This window comes from Myotis daubentonii, chromosome 2 (assembly GCF_963259705.1).
Source record: "Myotis daubentonii chromosome 2, mMyoDau2.1, whole genome shotgun sequence".
In the NCBI taxonomy this organism is placed as follows: Eukaryota; Metazoa; Chordata; class Mammalia; order Chiroptera; family Vespertilionidae; genus Myotis; species Myotis daubentonii.
In genome coordinates, this window is record NC_081841.1 from 130312708 (window position 1) to 130332173 (window position 19466).

The 19466-nt window shown below is 45.1% G+C and overlaps 1 protein-coding gene across 2 annotated transcripts in view; it reads right to left on the minus strand.

Moving 5' to 3' along the window:
* Positions 1 to 8041: 8041 nt before the first annotated feature.
* FAM124A (family with sequence similarity 124 member A) overlaps positions 8042 to 19466 on the minus strand; it is a 75067-nt gene continuing 63642 nt past the window's right edge. For both annotated transcript variants that reach the window (XM_059684560.1, XM_059684559.1), the window contains one exon: positions 8042 to 11418. In XM_059684560.1, coding sequence (XP_059540543.1) covers positions 10630 to 11418 — 789 coding nt within the window. In that variant the 3' untranslated portion in view covers positions 8042 to 10629. The remainder of the gene's footprint in view (positions 11419 to 19466) is intronic.

Here is a 19466-nt window from a genome sequence, read left to right on the forward strand (position 1 = left end):
AGAGTGTTTTAAGGGTGCTGACGGCACAGGAGTGAGTCAAGGCCTCTCAGGAGGATTGGGGTCCCTACCAAGGCATCACCCCGCTCTCTGAGGCCACAGCAATGAGGAGCTCTGGGAGCTTTCAATTTCTTCCACCCTTCTTGACATTCGTCTTATCCTCTAGTTATTTCCATTTCTTCCCTCCTTCTGCTCCAAATATCAAAGTGGTGGGAAGAATTCAGCTCTTGATTGGGGGTGGAGAAAAGGCAGAGATGCATTCTTGTTCCTTCTTTTATTCACCCCAAATCAGGAAGGCAAGGAGCCCTTCAGTCCCCTTGCCCAGGGCCCCGGCTTGCAGAGGGTAAAGCTGGTCTACTTGTCAAATTATAAGTATGACCAAGACATTTCAAGTGGGACTCTGTGGCCCTCAGGGTACTGACCATGCCTGGGCCTGAACTTCTGTGTAAGTGACCTTCATAGAACCAGGTATTTCCTTTGTTATCATGGAAGGCAGTCATGCTCCTAAACAGGCACATTCCTGCTTCCCTCTCATACAGCAGGACTTTCCTTTTTAAAAGGAGGCTGTATAGCTAGTCTTCTTAATGACCATAATTAAGTCATGGGAATAGAATTTTAATAGAATCTGCTTATAACTTCTGAAATCTGAATTTAGTTCCAAACAATTATATGCTACTCTTATCAGGTTTTTCCATCAGATTCATTTAGCTATTGTGTTTGAGACAAACAGTGCTATGAATTGCACTGACAATGGAATATGTGAATAAGTAAATAAAACACGTTAATCTCTTATTAAGAAAACAATGATGATGAAATAGTAACAACACAGGCTACAGTGGATATTGCTGATTTAATAATTCCTGTGTGGGGGGAACTTAGCTTAAGAATGTTTCTGCTTGGAAGAACTTGTTCGCATTTTGTTCTTGAAATTTTACCCCTGTTTAAACCCAGCTCAGTTGTTACTTTCATAGGAGTGACTGTCTGTTTCTCTTCAAGAAAAGAGTTCTCACGTCACATGTCACACCGGGCTCTACTTTCTAGACATCTGTGTGTGGTTTCACTTTACCTGCTGCCTCATCAACTCCTTAGGGGAGAATCCCTTACATACAACTTCACCTGTTCTGTTGCAACTTAACAATACTCAGTATATTTATTTTTAAAAAAAAGAAAGAATGAATGAGGACACTCTATTATTTGCTAGCTGTGTGATCTTAGGCAGCATCTTATAATCTTTGTGCTTGTTTCTTCATATATAAAATGGTGACAACTGTGATCTTACACATTTAAGATTAAATGAGATAATGTGTGTCAGTAGCCTAAGGCCTGGCACATTGAGTTCTCAATAAATGTCAGCTGTTGATTTTAATGTTAGTAACATGGACTATATTTTTCAGTAGGTTCTTTGAGGTAGGGTGGTTTCTTTGCTGATCAGGGACATAGTGTTAAATGAAGGATGGAGATAATCAACAGCACCTCATAAAAGCAAAGTAACAGCAATAAAGCTAAAGTAATTTCAACTGCTAAAATAATGCTGCAAGTTCTATATACAGTAATGGGCAAGATTCCAGAAGGGCCCAATGTACTCTCAAACGTACATTTAGCACATAAAAATACAACTCAATGTCATTAAAAATTTAATCAATGAACAAGATAATCATGTCTCTTATCAAGTGCATATATATTATGCTGGTGGTCCTATGATAGCATGCCTTTTATAGGGGTACTTTGGATATTGATAGATGGTCCAGGAAGGCCTTTTAGAGTAGATGGCACTTAAACTGAGACCAAAAGGATAAGAAGGAGATATGGGATCAAAAAGTAGGGAGAAGAGTGTCCCAGGCCAAAGGGACTGCAGGTGCAAAGATTGTGTGGTGTGTTCAACTATATGCAGGGAGTCTGGTGGGATTGGAGCATAGTGAGTGAGGTGGAGGGGTGGGGGGTGGGGGTGGGGGTAAAGGCAGAGGAGCCAGATCATACAGGGCTTTGAGGCCTGGGGACAGGCCAGTGTATTTTCAGTTCAAATGCAATGGGAAGCCACTGCAGGACTTTAAGGGGGCAGTGACATGATGCAATGCACAGATTTCATCACCTTCTACTAGGCTGTGCATGCACCGCCAGCTCTTGCAGCATTTGTCTTGTAGGAGGGAGGCTCTTCACTGCACTCTTTCAGGGGGCTCTGAGCTGCAGGTGTGCTGTGAGGGAAGACCAGAGCATAGAGCATAGAGGTGGCAGCAGCCCTTGAATCCCCTCTGTCACCCTGTGGTCACACTGCTGGGTCTGCACCACATCTCCCAGTTACCTGGTGCTGGAGAGTCTGCTAGTTTTCCACTTGATTTCAAAAATAAGTAAATATTGCACAGCCAGTCCACAGATATGGTGAAAATACAAAGCAAATGACAGAGTTAGGGACCTGCAGCTCTAGGCAATGGCTGCAGCTATGAGAGAGGTTTTCAGGGCCCAGCCCGATCCAGGAGGACTGTTTGCTATACATGTGGTTTGGGAGGGACAGAAGGCCAGCCCCGAGGGAAATTTTGGAAGCTGACAATGGGAAGGATTTTCAGTCTTAGGCAAAGAAACAGGTCAAACACCTGCACTCCCAGCCCAATTTTGAAAGACTATAATTCTAACCTGGCAAACATTAAAGAAAGCAAGTAAGTGTGTTCACATCATTTCAACATTCCTTTTCAAACACGTGGACTTAAGGCAGCTATGTTTGAAATCCATTCAGTTTGTATTTTTCCCAAGAGTTTTGTGGGTATAAAGTTTAAAAATAGCTGTGTATACATAGGATATCTATGGGGAAATGTGGATAAATTCTAGGTTGGAAAAGGTTTTGTGACCAAGTGCCCTAATGTTTAGCTCTAGATATTTGTAAAGAAAATAAAACACAAACGGTTCAGGTAAATACGGACTTACCCAGCAAGGGCCTGGAGGTTTCTTCCCTCCACACAACTTCTCCCTCTCACCCAGGAAGTTGGAATGGAATAATTGTGCCGCAGGCAAGTACATCCCTCCTGCACTCACTTATTTAAATCTTATCTATCAAGGTACTGCTTTGGACTAAGGACTAGTTTATAATCTGCCTGGATAGATAAGCCTTGTCCCTAAAAAACTACAAGACAAAGTAGCCTGTGATCTGTCCTGAGTCAGGGACAACCTAGTGCTCGCACACTGCAGTGGGGGAAGGGTAGCCAGGCAGGCCTCCTGAGGGAGGTGGTGCTGCTGAGGGCTTCAGTGGACAGTAGGGTTTTGATGGACGGAGAGTTGGAGAAATACCTGAACTTTGGCACATGGGTGGGAAGGTAGGTATGTTTAGTGGAGAATTAAGCGGCTGTTTGGCTGGAGTGCAGAATAGTAAGTGAATGTGAATGATGAGAGAGAATACACCATTAAAGAACTGAGAAACCCAGAGGAGAAGGAGCTGGTCCTTTCTCGTGTGTGTTGGTAGGTTGTTGTGGGTCATGATTTGGGGGCACAGGGAAGCCAGACCTGTACAGTGTGGGGTACGTGCAGGTGGCTGAAAATTCAGGTCTGGCCTGCAGGAAGGAGAGAAAGGAAGGCCAGCACATACCCATTTGAAAGCTCCAATGTTTACCAAATCTGATAGCAAAGGCTGGGATGGACCCAGAACAAAATGTGACCGGGCAGAGTTCCCGGGGACGGTCACATGTGGTTGGGTCACAATCCCGAGCCTGCTGCCAGGTGTCCGGGAGCGCCCACCTCCACAGGTGCTGCCAGTTCACTGCGCCCGGCAAGGACAGAGCTGGCGGGGAGCACTCCCAGGGAGCCCAGGCCAGAGCTGGGGGCTCTGACACTGACCGGAAGAGCACAGGGGTCACTCCGGGTCTGCAGAGCCAGCTCAGGCGATGAACACAGGCCCAGACTGCCACTGAGCTTATGGCCCAGAGAATTCAGAGCCCTGGGCTTGGGGTGAGTTACTTGTACTGGGCATAGGAGGCTAATTTTGCGGAAGTGGAACATAATTCTTAGAGTGGAAATAGGACGAGGAGTCTCCCTGCTGCACAAATCAGTGTCTTCTGTTGTGCCAGGTGCATTTTCAGTTGTCAGACCATTTCCAAGGGCAGAGGACTTGGCAGTAAATCCATGCTACTCACTAGCCTCTTCTTGTTTCTTACCTCACTAGAGTCAGACACATCTCATGTGATAGGAGGAAGCCTGAAGGGATAATGAACAGTCTGGCCCTGGTTGAATAGGGGACAAGACCAGCTGCTAAGAGAAGTGCAAACCAAGGTTTAGGGGGCATTGAGAACTTGACACAGGCTTGGACAGGAGAAGCCTTTAAGAGTGGACGAAAATTGCCCAAATAGCCGTGGATTGGTGGAGTGAATGGGAGTGACTCAGCACAGGTGCCTAACAGCTATGGGTGGAAACTGGGCTACTGTGCCTGGGGAGGAGGCATCAGAAGGCCAGAGGGAAAGAGGTGCAGAGGCTACAGAGGCAGGTGAAATGGCCAGCTGGCGCTCCAGGTGGGGCAGGCAGATCTAGAAGCCAGAGGAGAGGTGTGGGGAGCAGGGGGACAGGGGGATGGCGGAGAGAGGGGAGGGATTGGTGGGGAGGGAGGGTGGTTAGGGAAGGGCAGCTCAGAGTTAGAGAGCTAGGAGGCGCAGCCCTGGGTGGTAACAAGCACTCAGGTCTGGCTTTGCTGGTGGAGGCTTGAAATGGAGGAAAGAAAATATCCAGGGAGGTTGAGGGTGTGATGTTGGAAAGATGATTCCCTCTTGGGTGAAGTTCTGTCCAGACAGACGGTTGAGAGGTGGTGGTAGAATAGCTAGCTGTCAAGAGCACGATGAAGCCAAACCTGTCTGCCACCCACACAGGGCATCTGTAAAGGGGACGAGAGCCTGCTGGGCAGAGCATGTGCCGTCCCACAGCCTGAGGGAAGAAAAAACATCAACCTTTATTAAATACCTGCCATGTTGCAGGCAGTATAGGAACTTTTGCACAAGTTATATCATTTAATTTTTGTAATGACCCTTGAATGTTGTCCATATTTTACACATGATAAAACAGAGGCTCACTGGGAGGGGTGGGGGCGGGGTGGAGGGCATCAATGGGGGAAACAGGGGGACACCTGTAAAGATTTAACAATAAAGATTTTTTTTAAAACACACCAAAAGACAGAGGCTCTGAGAAGTGAAATAACTTACCCCAGGTTCATAGTGAGTGGAGTCAGAATTGGAAGCCAGATCTATTTGAAGCCAAAATCTGAGATTCCATGTAACTGTAGCAGAGGTTAAGCCCAGCAGATCCACCAGGAGGGTTATACAATCTACAGGTAAGTGGGAAACAGCAATGATGATTATAGGAGGGTAGTTCCACGAGGGAGGGATTGTCTCTCCCATTCAATGCTAGGTTCTCAGCACCTAGCCCACTGCCTCACACACAGTGGGACTCAATATGCTTGCTGAATGAATGATAAGCAAACATACTCAGGGCAATGAAGAAAGCGGTGCAGGGACCAAGATTCCTAAAAAGTTTCGAGAATGTCAGTGAGAGGCGGAAGGAGGGAATCTGGAAGAGCTTCCCGAGTCCTGAAGCCTCTTACCTGGGGAGGTTAGGGACCTGGAGTTGACATCCAAGCAGGGAGTGGATGCGGATGCAGACGGAGCGCCATCGGGAGCGCCATCCATGTGGACTCTCCGGAGGAGCCTCTCGTTTCCCAGGAGGATGTCAGTCTTACCGCCTGTTTCCCACTTGCCAGACTGTTCAGAGTTGGCCTCAAGAGATCAGAGGAAGCCAGCCCCCAGGCTTCTGACGAGGGTGAAATTTCCCTCTACCGATGGTGCTGCCGGAGATGTCCAGGGAGGCTCGTCCGCAGTGCACGGCTGTGTTCCCTCCCCCAGGTCTTTTAAATTCATCCTCCAATCTAGAAAGCTACCAACTTGGACTATATTAAGAGAAAATCCTTTGGGGAAAATCCCCTCCTCAGAAAGTGATTTTAGAACTCTGTGCTGAGAAAAACTTGGTTTCCATTGAGAAAGGGCATTGAGGCAACTTCAATCACAATGAAGTAAGGTGCCGCTAGATTCTCCAATCACAAATGAAAACGACTGAGCTACTCGTGTTTCCCTTTTTGCTTTGGCTTCTAGGAAATTCATCCGCAGCAGTTACATTTTTCTTTACAGTTGGCTTATTTATGAACATTTTTCTTAGCTCTGATTTTCTATTTCTATCGTCCTATGTCATTGCAGTATCAGTTGCCTCAATGCCTTGTAGAAACAGCTTGATGCAGAATAGTGAACCGAAAGTGCCTCCCTCCTGTTCATCCAGGTGGAGTCTTCAATAAAAAGGGAGGGCAGCTGCTGACCCTCCTGGGCATGGTGGCCACCAGGTGGCACCAAAGCTTTCCCACAGCCATCTTCAGCGAGGCGATTTGGCCTGAAAGTGTTTCTACTCTGTTTCTTGAGCTGCCACACATGCATTTTGAGTGGCTCCTGACCAAAATGCACTGGGGACTGAGCAGAGCTGACCTAAGTCTAGCTGGCTTCGTTCAGGCGTTCAGCTTATAAGATCAATGTTTCAAATGGGGCAGGGCGACTGCCAACCAGATCAGGCCCGTGGGGGCTATGCCACTTCTCGGAAGCAGCTGTTTTTCTACACCATTTGAGGCAACTGGAAGTGGGACCTCATCACAAACGGAGAGTTTAGGGAGGGTGCCATAGGGGAAAGGGAGGGGAAGGGGCCTTTTCAGCTTCACCAAATGTTCTGGTGACTTCTGTTTGAAATGAATATCTTATTCGTAATAGTGGCCACATAACTGGACAATAGTTAGCACCCTTTTAAAATAGAAACTGCTAAAAAGACCCAGCTGTGCTGACATTACCATCCATTTTTGCCTGTTATTCACTCTGATAAATTATGTCATTTAAAATCATTTGTATTTAGGCCTCTGTGCCCAAGAGGAGATAAAAGCCTTCAGTAGAAGTTGGAAGAATGTAATTATATGAAAATCTTTAAACTCTGGTTCTTGACCCCTCATGAATTGATTTGTTATAATTGTGACAAAAGGTGTTTCCTTTGAGAATCCATGTTTATTCCTGTTGATTTCTCTTGTTATTTTCTCAAGCCTCTGCAGTACCTCATCAATAGTATTTCCAGAGGATTAAAGGGTAGTGGAACCCCACTAGTCAGAAGGAGGCATTTGTGTCCAAATCAGGCACAGGGAGCAATGTGGCCTTGGGCAGAGAGATGGAAGGTGACTCTTCAGCTATTCCCACTGCTCTCCTGAAGTTCAGTCCTGGGATCACTGGCCAGAACTGGTCATTGATGCTGCTCTGTTAGGGAGAGGAAACTCTCCAGTTAATTTGCCTTTAAAAGTCTCTTCCAGGAATTCTGAGTCTACTCAGGCACCTTGTACCTGATGGATTGGAGAATTCATTCATCTACAGAAAGCCTGGGAGGGGGATAAGAAGATATCTACATTTCTTACGATTTCCTTGGAGCCGAAGACATCAGCTATGAACTCGTATGTCTTCCTGCTGAAGGTGAACATTTGTTCTCACCTGGAATGCACTGGATAGTCCAATAGACTCCCATGTGACTGTTCCTCTGCTGTTGGGTCCCTCAGCTCAAGAAGCATCCAGCACTACAGTCCATTTAGTATAGCCACACGTCAGCCCTCCCACCATCCCAAAAGCCTCTTTGGTGGCTCCCCACCCACCTGCATGGTGACCCAAGTGGAGTGACCCAAGATGAGTGCTGTAGGGCTCAACAGGCCAGTCAGGGACTGCCCTGAGAGACGGATGATCTTTAATGCAGGTACTAGGTGTTTAGGGTAGGCCACAGTGGGACCGTGAGCAGTAATTTTGGGGAGTCTTATTAGGAAAAGAGGCAAATAAGGATGGGCTGTGAACCTGACAAGGGCACTTACTAACACTGCCCTCCGGGGCAAGCTGGGGAAAATGCAAGGCCAACAAGAAGAAACTGGGTCCCATTAAATGACCAAAAAATTAGGAATCAGATCTAGATTTCCTATATCACAGAACTTAATTCAGAAGAGATATAATTTACAAGACAACCTCAATGTTATTAAATTGAACAAATTTATTGAGCACCTACAATATGCCAGCATCTATCACAACAATAATAATCCAAGAGTCGGATCCACCAGTGGGTGTCAGGAACTCCCCCCGCCCAGGGAGGGGGGGGGGAAGGTTAGTGTATGACCAGAAATGGAAGCGAGGGCTCTGCCAGTAGAGTCTCTGTGTCTCCTTCTCCACACAGTGACTGCCGTTTCTGACCATAGCTCTGGAGGGGAGCGGGAGGGCGGCCTGAATGTGGTCTGTGGGGGGCTTCCCTTTCCTTCTCTCTGTTATGGGGGCACCTTGCATGTTCTGCTCTTGAACGGTGCTGCTCACATCCCTTGGGGTCAGCTGGTTGAATGGACTGTGCTGAGGGTGGGTCACTGAAGAAGGGTGGGTCCAGAGAGCATCAGAGTTGGGCTCTCGGCAATTCTAGGGATGCATGCAAATACACTAAACTAAGGGTACCAATTAAGGATGAAGACAGGAGGAGACAGCACTTGGCAGTTGGCCTCATTGATTTTTGTTACTCCTGAGCTGGCCCACTGTTCCTTGTAGGCTGAGTTTCTCCTCCTCCCTAAGGTCAGCCTGTCGCTCTTCATCATCAGCTACTGATTGTGAGTCACATTCCTGGGCAGGAGCTGGACAGCTCGTGGCTTTCTAGGAGTCATCTCTGCAGAAAAAGCCCCTCACTACTCTGCGCCCTGTGGTCCTGCAGCCATCCGCGTGACCCGAGGAGCCTGCTTTCTTGGCCTCATGCACCACAGCAGCAGGAGACTGCAGACCTAGATTCTTGCTGTTGACTGTGGCTGGGGTCTTAAATCAACCTCAGTCTAGCACAAGGATTGGCAAACTATAACTCTTGAGCCAAATCTGACCCTCCACCTGTGCTTGGAAATAAAGTTTTATTGGAACTCAGTCATGCCCACTCATCGACATATTGTCCATGGCTGCTTTCATGCTACACTGGCAGAGTTGAGCAGTTATAATAGAGAGCATTTGGCTAGCAAAGCTCACTGTATTTATTATCTAGCCCTTTCCAGAAAAACTTTGCTCACTCCTGGTCTAGAATTATGAGACCATATTTTTATTTACTTAAGCTGGAGCAGAATGTTGTATATCGGAGTCCTGGGATATCCAGGATGTTTGGGGGAAGATCTAAGGCTTTCATTGACAGGATGGCAGGCATTGAGGCTTCAGTGCAAGTCTGATGATTGGCCACAGCTGCCTGGAAGGCTGTGTGGAGAAGGATCCCAAGGCTGTGTCTGGACTGGGGTGGGCGCTTCCAGAGAGTTGAAAACGGGCTGTGCTAATGTAGGCAAGGAGCACCAGACTGAGAAATAAACAAGGAAAATACATGCTCTTCTTCCCCAAAGGTAAACGGCAACCACCGACAGCTCGGCATTGCCCCACGCCTGCACTTGGCATTGCTGAGGCTGGAACTGTAAATGTGCCCTTATTGGAGTGGGAGAGAGGTGAGATTAAATACCATTCACATGGTGACAGAAGCAGACAACAGTCCGGAAGGGCCACGGTCAGGGGAAAGCTCCAGCTTCAATTAAGGCGCCTGGCACTCCGGCAAGGCCAGCACCGCAACTGTGTTTGTTCAGGGGGCACTGCGTGGAAAGCTTCCTAGTGTGCAACCCAAATGATGGTTAAAATGTTAAAGATGAAAAGACAAGGTGACAATGCATATTTGCTAGAGAAAGTGGTATACAATATGGGTCCTGCCATTTATATAGGTATATACATAGACAGCCCTTAGACTGCAGGTTTTAAAACTGAAAAACCCTAAGACTGCCTACCCAGTCAACATCCTATTATTCTGTAATTCCAATGAACGATTCATCCTCAGTGGTCCAAATAAATCCAGGTGCGGGAGTGGCCTTCTGTGGCCCTCACTTGCTACAGTGAATGTGCTAGTATTATCGAAAGGTGAATACAAATCTAGATTTTGGAACTGAAATCAGATTTTAAATGCACCAAGAGTCTGCTACTCATGCTAAATCCTTATAAAGCTTATTAGCCACTTTAGTGTAAATCCAGATTTTTGGACGTTGCAAGACATTTAAGTGTGGTATGACTGTAGCCTGATTGATGTTTACAGCTGTCTTATCAAGCTGACTTTTTCATTCTAAGCACTACTTGGAAATTATTAGGGTCACTGCTCCCTGGTAACATAAATCTATCTGGGAAATCCAGGGTTGTACATTGTTATTGTGCACTAATTTCTCACACAAGTCACTCAGTATCTTTCCTACAGTCAACATTTTGGCTTTAATTGTTCTTTCTTCACAGCATGAAAAATGGCCAAATCAGCTCTGGCTGACTAGGTTTTTTTTTCCACTTCAAGTAATTGTATGAAGCATTTAAAGTGTGTAAATGCACTAAACCATATCTCAAATGGAACTGAGTAATTCAAAAAATATATTTTATGACTTAAGTTATTGGCATAAAAATGCCAGTATTTTTCCACCTAGTCCCTAGAGTGGGTGGCATGGCGAACAGGGGGCTGGGATAGATAACTAGGTTCCAGACAGACCTGGGGAAGCTGAGCTTGTGTGAATGAAAACAACAGCATAGAGGGTGCTCAGATATAGAATTCCTCTGTGTCACTGTCCCCGGGCCCGGCCAGTGCTGGGGATGGTGTGATGTGCCTGCCAGTCTGCTCGGTGTCGGGAGCATCGCCAGGGAGCTTGGACGATGACCCTGTGAGGGTGGCGGCACCAGAAGCTGGGGGAGCGGCAACCGCCGTTGCCAAGGAGCTGGAAGGCCCTTCAGCCCAGGAGGTCTCCGTGGTCACCCCACTCCCAGTGGGTAGTGGTCCTTCTCGGGAACCTTTGTGCTTGGAGCAGTGGCTGCCACAGCGTTCGGAGGGGAGGGGTGTTTCCAAGGCGCTAAAGAATCTACTGGGTGCAGAATACGCAGAGACCACGGACAGGTCCGAGGAGGACAGCCGCAGGCCCGTGTCCACATCTGTCTCCTGGGACCCCTCTAAGTCATCAATGGAGAGGAGGTGGCCATGTCTCCACTCCGATGCCCGGTGCCCTGGGGCACCTGTGTTTGAAAAAGACTGTGGTACAGCCCAGGAGGCTGGGTCGGGGTCTTCTGTGGGCAAACAAAACAAGGACTTGCTTCTCTGGAAAGACCAGGGAAGGCCGGGAGTGCTGCTGGCTCCTGTGGCAAATTCCTGCTGGTGCCCAGCTAGCAGGATCGTCTGGCTGGGCCCCAGGCGTGGACTGTCCAGTTGGGGTTGCTGTCCGCTGCCAGGAGGACGGCTCAGTGTGGTGCAGCTCGGGGAAGGCCTGGAGTGAGGTTTCTTCTCCGAGGAGTGGTGAGCTCTGTTGGGCTTAGGAAACTTCTTGTGCACCCTTTGCGCCTGTAGGGGGAAGAGGGCATATCCCACTAGTCACCTGGGAAGGGGATTTATTGTTAAATACATCCTGAAACACACTTTCTCATCATTGGAAACTTCTAGCAAAGTCGTAGCAACCAATTTCATTCTCCAAACTCTAAAGCAAAGACTGAGGTAGCAGGGCTTGGGGTGGTAGCAATCAGGACCTAGGAGGAGACACAGCCGCTGTCACAATAGTGGATAATACTTCAAGTCCACATGCCAGGGACTCAACAATTAGCCACACAATGAGGGCCTGGCTGAGAGGAGGTAAGAATTACCATTAAATGCCCAAAGGATGCCTCAAGGTTCCTCCCCTCTGACCACAGCATTGCTTGGGAGTGTTACTGCCAGAGAGGATGGAAGCATTCCGGATGGGATAAGCACATAGCCCTGAGTGGTTTGGCTCAGGATGGGATACGCACAGACAATCTCAGATCAGATGGACATGGGATTTGACTCCAGTACCTGGGTGATCACAGGACACACCCTAGGGCTGGCCATGTCAGGGTGGTACTAGTAAACCTTCAGTGAGTAAGGGGCTATCAGGCCATTAGCATTTATTTATCTGCTATTAGGAATCTCTTACTGTATATTTTGCCTTTTAGAGACGGCACAGGAAAGGGAGCTGTGACTACTGACTAATCCCTTGGATGCCCCGTAGGGTGTAGACAAGCAGTTGCACCCTTCATGCCTCACCCGTCCTCCTATTCTTCCACCCTCCCTGCAGCTCAGCAGGAAAACGTTTCTGTTGCACAAATCTGGGACCTCCATTCCACCTGGCTCTGCTTCTCTCAGATTCTTCCTCTGGTCTGGCTCAAAGCCCAAGCCTACAGGGCAACCTTACAATGCAAAGTTTCAATTTAATAGCAGATTTAGGGATAGTGGGTCTTGTTCTATTTAGTATAGGATCTGATTTATGAATCCCTGATATAAGAAAAGGGTTCTGACTGCAGCTAACTAAAAGGGATATTTCCTGGCACCCAGCAGGCTAACATACCAGCCCTTCACTAGACACCAAACACCCTGCCTCCCTGTTCAGCAGGAACCTGGTTTTCCCACAGCCACTTGGGAAATTCCGTTCAATGTAATAAACTTCTGATGAAAAGGGGCCACAAACTAAACCTGACAAGCTCAGGGCAGGCCTGCGTGGCAGCCTTACAAACTCAGAGACCTAAAATAACCACAAAGGATAGTCTGAAATTAAACCTTTTTTTAAAAAAACTAAAGGCAGTTTACGGTGGGTAGTCATGTTCTAGGTCAATCTTTACCTTAACTGAACCTATTGTCTTTTTGCATCTACAATAACATCTCTTTGGAATGTCAAAGTAATTTCCCTTTTTCCAGACCCCTCGAAGCACAGGCACTGCTCTGCGGAGACTACAAATCCCCTCATTGTTATTGAATCAATTGTTGACTGTTAACTATCCTGTATCTACTTAAGTAACAGGAGTGTGTGTCTATCATTTTACTTTTAATCCAATCCCAGAGGTTTCCCCATTTTTCTTTCTCCCGCCTCCCTAATCTATCACCAATGGATTTCATGTAACCTACTTACATCTCCTCCTTTGACTGTAATTTTGTACAAGGTGCAAAAACTGCCCTTCTCCGAAGCATTATCTCAATCTGTTGAGATTCTGCTTCCTGGCATTTGTTGACAGTTTGGCTAAAATAAATGCACAAAAATTCTTCCCAGGTTTGAATGTTTCTAACGTTATTACTTGGTATAGTTGGCAGGATTCCAAAGAAGCTCACCCAAGACCATTCTGCAGACCCAGACCTGGTGCTTGGATCCAGAAAAGGCCCATTGTGCCCCGCCGGCTCCCAGCTGCATTGGGTGAACTTGGGTGAGTTGTCTCTTGGATCCAGGACCTTCCCTTGCTTTTGGTAGAGGGTCTGACTTTATTTGAGCTGCTCTTAGAAATTCCTAGAGGTGGCACTAAAGGATAGGAATTGAAACCTGTGGCAGGTTTTGATTGGGCTTTTCAATTAGAATTGCTTTCTGAGAGTCTGAGCAAAAACCCTCCGCTGTATAAATGAGAGCCGAACGAGTTCAGCTCTGAAGATAAAGGGGCACATCCTCCCTCCAGCCCAAATCTCAGGTGTTCTTAGGTTACTAAGAACCTTTGTGGAGGTGTCAGAGGTCATTCCTCAGGACATGCAGGAGCCCCACAGGGAATTTACAACTCAACTGTAATTAAACTAACAGGCTCATCCAGGGGAGCGCCCGTAAGGCTTGGTTTGACAGCGCCCGGTGCCCTTCCCATTGTTTTGGACAGCTGGGAGAGAAACCGAGGCATGTAAGAGGGTTGAATGTAACTCGAGGGGTGAGAGCCTTGTGGAGCTCAACCCATAAGCAGCACACTTTGACCCACTACATAACATCCCTAGAAAATTTTCTCAGAATCTGCAGATATCCAAAGAAAGACTAAAAATAAAATAGGAAATTGTACCTCTAAGGTTGAAATGCCAAGAATCCCAGCCCCCCGTTAATACTCCCACAGGATACATGTACAGTTTGTACAGAATTTCAACTTGCAAGTACCTATAGAAATGGGAAAATTTAACTAAAAATGATATCAGCTTAAAGTGGGGAACTTTTGACACCTCCAAATTGATTATTCTGCATGCTCAATGTGAAAAAGCTGGCTCTAAAATTAACTTGAATGAATGGGAAGCTTATCTTGATGGGAAATTAGAGATTTCTAAGGGATGAACAGATAAAATATCTTCCCTACTGCTGGGATCATATTCAGTCTTTAATTTTTTTAAAAAAATATATTTTTATTGATTTCAGAGAGGAAGGGAGTGGGAGGGATAAATAGAAACATCAATGCTGAGATAGAATCATTGGTTGGCTGCTTCCTGCATGCCCTCCACTGGAGGTTAAGCCCCCAAGCCAGGCATGTGCCCTGACCAGAAATCCAACCATGATCTCCTGGTTCATAGGTCGACACTCTCAACCACTGAGCCACACCAGCTGGGCCATATTCAGTCTTAATTATGTCTCTTCTATATGACCATTCCTTTCATTGATTTCTAAGATCTTTATTTGCCTAATTCCAGATATCTCTTAATCCTATAAACAGACTGATTGACTTATTCTTTCAACAAACATTAACTGCAGGTCTTATATGCAGAACTTCTTAACTGGTGTGTTTAAGCTTTGAATGGGTTATTAAAGGTGTGCCAAGATATTAATCTTTCAAACTAGCAGCCTCTTTAACCACATAAATATTATCATTATCATTTTCAATGTGCTCTTTGATGTGAAAAAGGTCCAGAGGGCCAGGCACAGATAATTTTGAATAAGACATGGTCTTAGCCCCCAACAATGAACAATACAATGTTGAAGTGTAGTAAGGTGAGCCATGATGATAAAGTGAGTAGCAATATATGCGGCATGCTGGGGCACAAAGAAGGAAGTGGTTGATTTTGTAGAGGAGTGAGGCAGCATGGGCAAAGGTAGAAAAAGTTTGCACTGAAAAGTCGTTCTTGGATAAAAGAGCAGAAGTGGAAGAGGTGTTTGCCAGCTGGAGGGCATAGGGACAGCATGAAGGGCAGTCAGGCACAGAAGCAGCCTGAGCAGAGGCTGCAGGCATGAACCAGGAGGAAAGCCCTGAGAAGTGAGAGGAGTCATGTCACGGGGGCCCTGAATCCCAGGCAAATAGAAGCACCTGCACTTTAAAACCTGGAAAGGTTTGAAAGTAAGATGGCCAGCGTTGTGGCAGTGGACTGAAGGAGAAAGGATTAAGTGGGCTAAACAAAAGAGAAAAACATGACATGAGGCTCCTAGAGAAGGAAGTTCCAGACGGACAATGTTCAGTAGTTAAAATGTCTTATCTTATTTTCCCCCTGGGCCTGGGTGCTCCAATGTCGTTTTCTGACTTTTTAAGTATGTCAGCCTGTGACTTCAGAGTTTTATTTGAGGAGCATGCCCTCAGTGAGCAGCTGTGCAGTCTAACTCTGCCTGAAAAAGGAACCTCTGTGGGTATTGCTTCATGAGAAGCAAAAAGCCAAGCTTCCCATGCAAGGAACTGCTAAGGGACATCTGAGTGTTCCCACTGCAAGGGACAGAGAGGTGTGAAATCTGACTTTAAATCAGGAACAACTGGCTGAGGATGAGTACTTGGTGGTTTTGCAGATTTTTATCACTGCACTTGTTTAACAGAAAGCTGCCTCTGCTCTGTCTTATTCTGACCACATCAGGCGTCCAAATAAACCCTAAATTTTGCTGCTTTGAAGAGAGGTGGCACCTGGTGTTTTTTCAACCTAGAGGTGCCCATGTGCACCATGGAGGTAGCTACTGGGCAGGAGGGATTCCAGCTGGCAGAGAGATGGCTGGTGATAACGGCAAGAGCCTGGGGTAGGGAGTTGGAGGATGGCTGAAGAGACTCCACACCCCCAGATCCCAATCTGGGCCCAGGGCTGATGTGGGCTGATGTGGGAAGCATTTCAGCCATGGGCAAACTATGGCCCGCTGGCCGGATCCGGCCCCTTTGAAATGAATAAAACTATTGAAAAAAAAGACTGTACCCTTTTATGTAATGATGCTTACTTTGAATTTATATTAGTTCACACAAACACTCCATCCATGCTTTTGTTCCGGCCCTCCAGTCCAGTTTAAGAACCCATTGTGGCCCTCGAGTCAAAAAGTTTGCCCACCCCTAGTGGTATTCTCCAGTTTTGCCCTGAGGCGGAAAGACAACTTGCACATGCAAAGGATGGAGTTTCTTTCTGTGTCTTACTCCTGGCTGTGGCTGTTTCCAGCTTCTTTTGTCTGCTTGTCTGACTTGACCAGGAACACTAACTAGATGCTGAGAATGAATCATGGTAGATGTTTCAGGAAATTCTTCCCCAGTGGACCTTTTCAGAGTGAAACAACGCCCTGTGCCCTCTTCCCATGGAAGCCTGTTAAGAAGAATTCCTGGTGGCTATTTGGCTCAAATTTATAAACAGAGTCTATTAGTTATTGCTAAGCAGGGTACTTCATGTTCTCTGCACTTCAGGGGAAACCTGCACTGTGCTGCCTGTCTTCCTGCACTGTGTTCCTGTCCTTTGAGCTGACCCTTAGAAAGAATCAATCCCTGAACTAAAAACCTGCCCCAGCCAATTGGGACTGCACAGCTATATCCTCATTGGAATCTTCACTGACCAAAGAAGACATTGCTTTTGGGGGAGCACTTTTGTGAGGATTTGGAGTCCTCATTTGCATGGAAGTAGACCAATCAGGGCCTGGGGGCAGGCACTCTTCTCTATGCAAGCCAGCTTCCCCTCTGTCTTCAGTTTCCAGTGAAGACTGCATTTCCCCCGCTGCACCATCCCCTGAGCTGTAACACTGCAGCTAGAACTGTCTCTCTGGACCGGAGTGGAGCTGTAACACCAGGGCCACCTTGCCCAGGATGCCTTCCACAGCTGTGCTGTATCACAACTGACCTGTACCACTACTGAGTTGTCTCATAGCCATGCTGTTCCAAAGCCAAATGTATCACAATTGAACTGCTCTAAGCCCGACCTGTTCTACAGCCGTGCTCTTACTCAATTGAGCTGTTTGCATTGAATAAAGTCTGTCTCCCCCTTCCCCACACCCCAAACTGGGGACTCACTGGTGTTGAATTGATGAAGATGACCTTTGGCTGACAGTGGTATGCTTAGATTCCTTCCTATTTCTCTTTGTGTATATGCTATAGGTGTTTGCTTTGTGAGACCATGAGGTTTACAAAAACAACTTATTATTTTTTGTTAATCCTCACCTGAGGATATTTTTCCATAGACTTTTAGCTTCCATACTAACTTTATAAGTGATTAACTCATCACCTTTATGACATTATGTTACTCTGAATTTTTGCTATATATTTACCTTTACCAGTGAGATTTATATAGAGTATCCCAAAATTCAAGCAAGAAGTAATTTTGATAGAAAATATAGGTTTATAATTAAAAATTGTAAATTTTTTATTGATTCATAAAGTATACAATATAGGGTTATGTATGGAATAGCACATTGGGTAAATGGCCTCCACGGCTTTGCTGGCACATACGTAAAGCCGTGGTCTTCATTGGTCTTCATTGTCTCTGCTCCTGGGCCATAATTGGTACTTGGTAATGTTTATGAAATTGAAGGGATTGAAATCAAAGGGCAACAGATATTAGAATTTGATTCAATAAGGCAAGTAAAATTAGGCTTTTATTTGTTGTTGTTGTTGTCAATGCTCACGCAAAATTCAAATCTTGCGTGAATTATGGGACACCCTATACTTTCATGTATAAGTTCTGCATTTCCCCTTGAATATTTATTTTCAGTATAACTTATGAAGTACCCTGTCATTGACTGTAAAACTCAGGGGTAGACTGAACTGTTGTTTATATCAACAAAAGATCATCAGAAGTTGATTAAATATCACTAATTTAAGAATTCCAAAAGACAAATATCCCTTGCCATGGTTCAATGAATAAATCTTAGAAATAGCTGACAAATAATTAGCAACAACTTAAGCAAGAATACCAGTTTTGAAATTAGAATGAAAAAGAATGAGGAAAGCCTATCTGAACAATGGAACATGTTTTAGAAACCTCAATATCTTTTCTTAGGGAGTCTCAGAAGGAGAAAAGAAAGAGAAAGAACCAGATATCTAATTTAAAGAACTAATGGCTGAAAAGTTCCCAAGTCTGGGGAGAGATATGGCCTTCCAAGTATAGGAAGCTCATAAATCCCCAAAGAACTTCAACCCAAAGAGATCTTCACGAAGACACATTATAATCAATATCTCAATAGTTGAAAACAAAAAGAGAATCTTGAGAGCAGCAAGACAGAAAGAATCATCACATACAAGGGAATCCTGGTAAGGCTTTCAGCAGATTGCTCAGCAGAAACCTTGCAGGCAGGCAGGAGAGTGGGGTGATATAGTCAAAATGCTCAAAGAAAAAAAAGACTCAACCAAAAATATTTTACCCAGCAAAAGTGTCATTCAGAAATAAAGGAGAGATATTTATTCAAACAAAAGCTGAGGAAATTTATCATCACTAGACCTGCCCTGTAAGAAATGCTAAAGGGAATTATTTATGCTGAAACAAAAAAGTTGCTAATTAGTAACATGAAAATCTATTGAAATATAAAATACACTGGTAAAGGTAAATATATTGTCAAATTTAAAATACTTTAATACTCCAATGTGGTGTGTAAATCACTGAAATCCAGCACATTGGTCAAGAAAGAAGAATGTGGTGAAATAACTAGCTATAATATTAAGTTAATGAACATAATATAAAAAGATGTAATTTTGGATATCTACATAAATTGTAGGGCCAGGCAAATAAATAGGTAGAACTTTCTTATGCATTTTGTTATAACTATAAGATGTATTATAAAAAGCCTGTTGGTAAGCACAGAGCAAAAACCCATAAGAGATTCAAAAATGATAAAGAGAAAAAAAAATCAAAGCAAACAACTGTAAAAAAAATCATTAGCTACAAAGAAAAATAGCAAAAAAAGAAGAAACTAAAGATTTCAAAATAATCAGAAAGCAGTTAACAAAATGGTGATAGTAAGTCCTCAGCTATTAAAAATTACTTTAAATGTAAATGTGCTAATTTATCCAATTAAAAGACACAGACTGGCTGAATGGATAAAACATGACACATCTACATGTTGCCTATAAGAGGTTAACTTAATCATTAGGAACACTCACAGGCTGAATGTGAATGGATGGTAAAAGATATTTACAGTAAATGGAAAGCAAAGAGAGCATGGGTAGTTATAATTACATCAGACAAAAAAGATGGCCGAAACTGGTTTGGCTCAGTGGATGGAGCATCGGCCTGCAGACTGAAAGGTCCCAGGTTCGATTCCTGTCAAGGGCATGTACCTGGGTTGTGGGCACATCCCCAGTAGGAGATGTGCAGGAGGCAGCTGATCGATGTTTCTAACTCTCTATCCCTCTCCCTTCCTCTCTGTAAAAAATCAATAAAATATAGAAAAAACAACAAAAAAAACAAAACAAAAAAGTTGTTAAGTAAAAAACTCTAATTCAAGA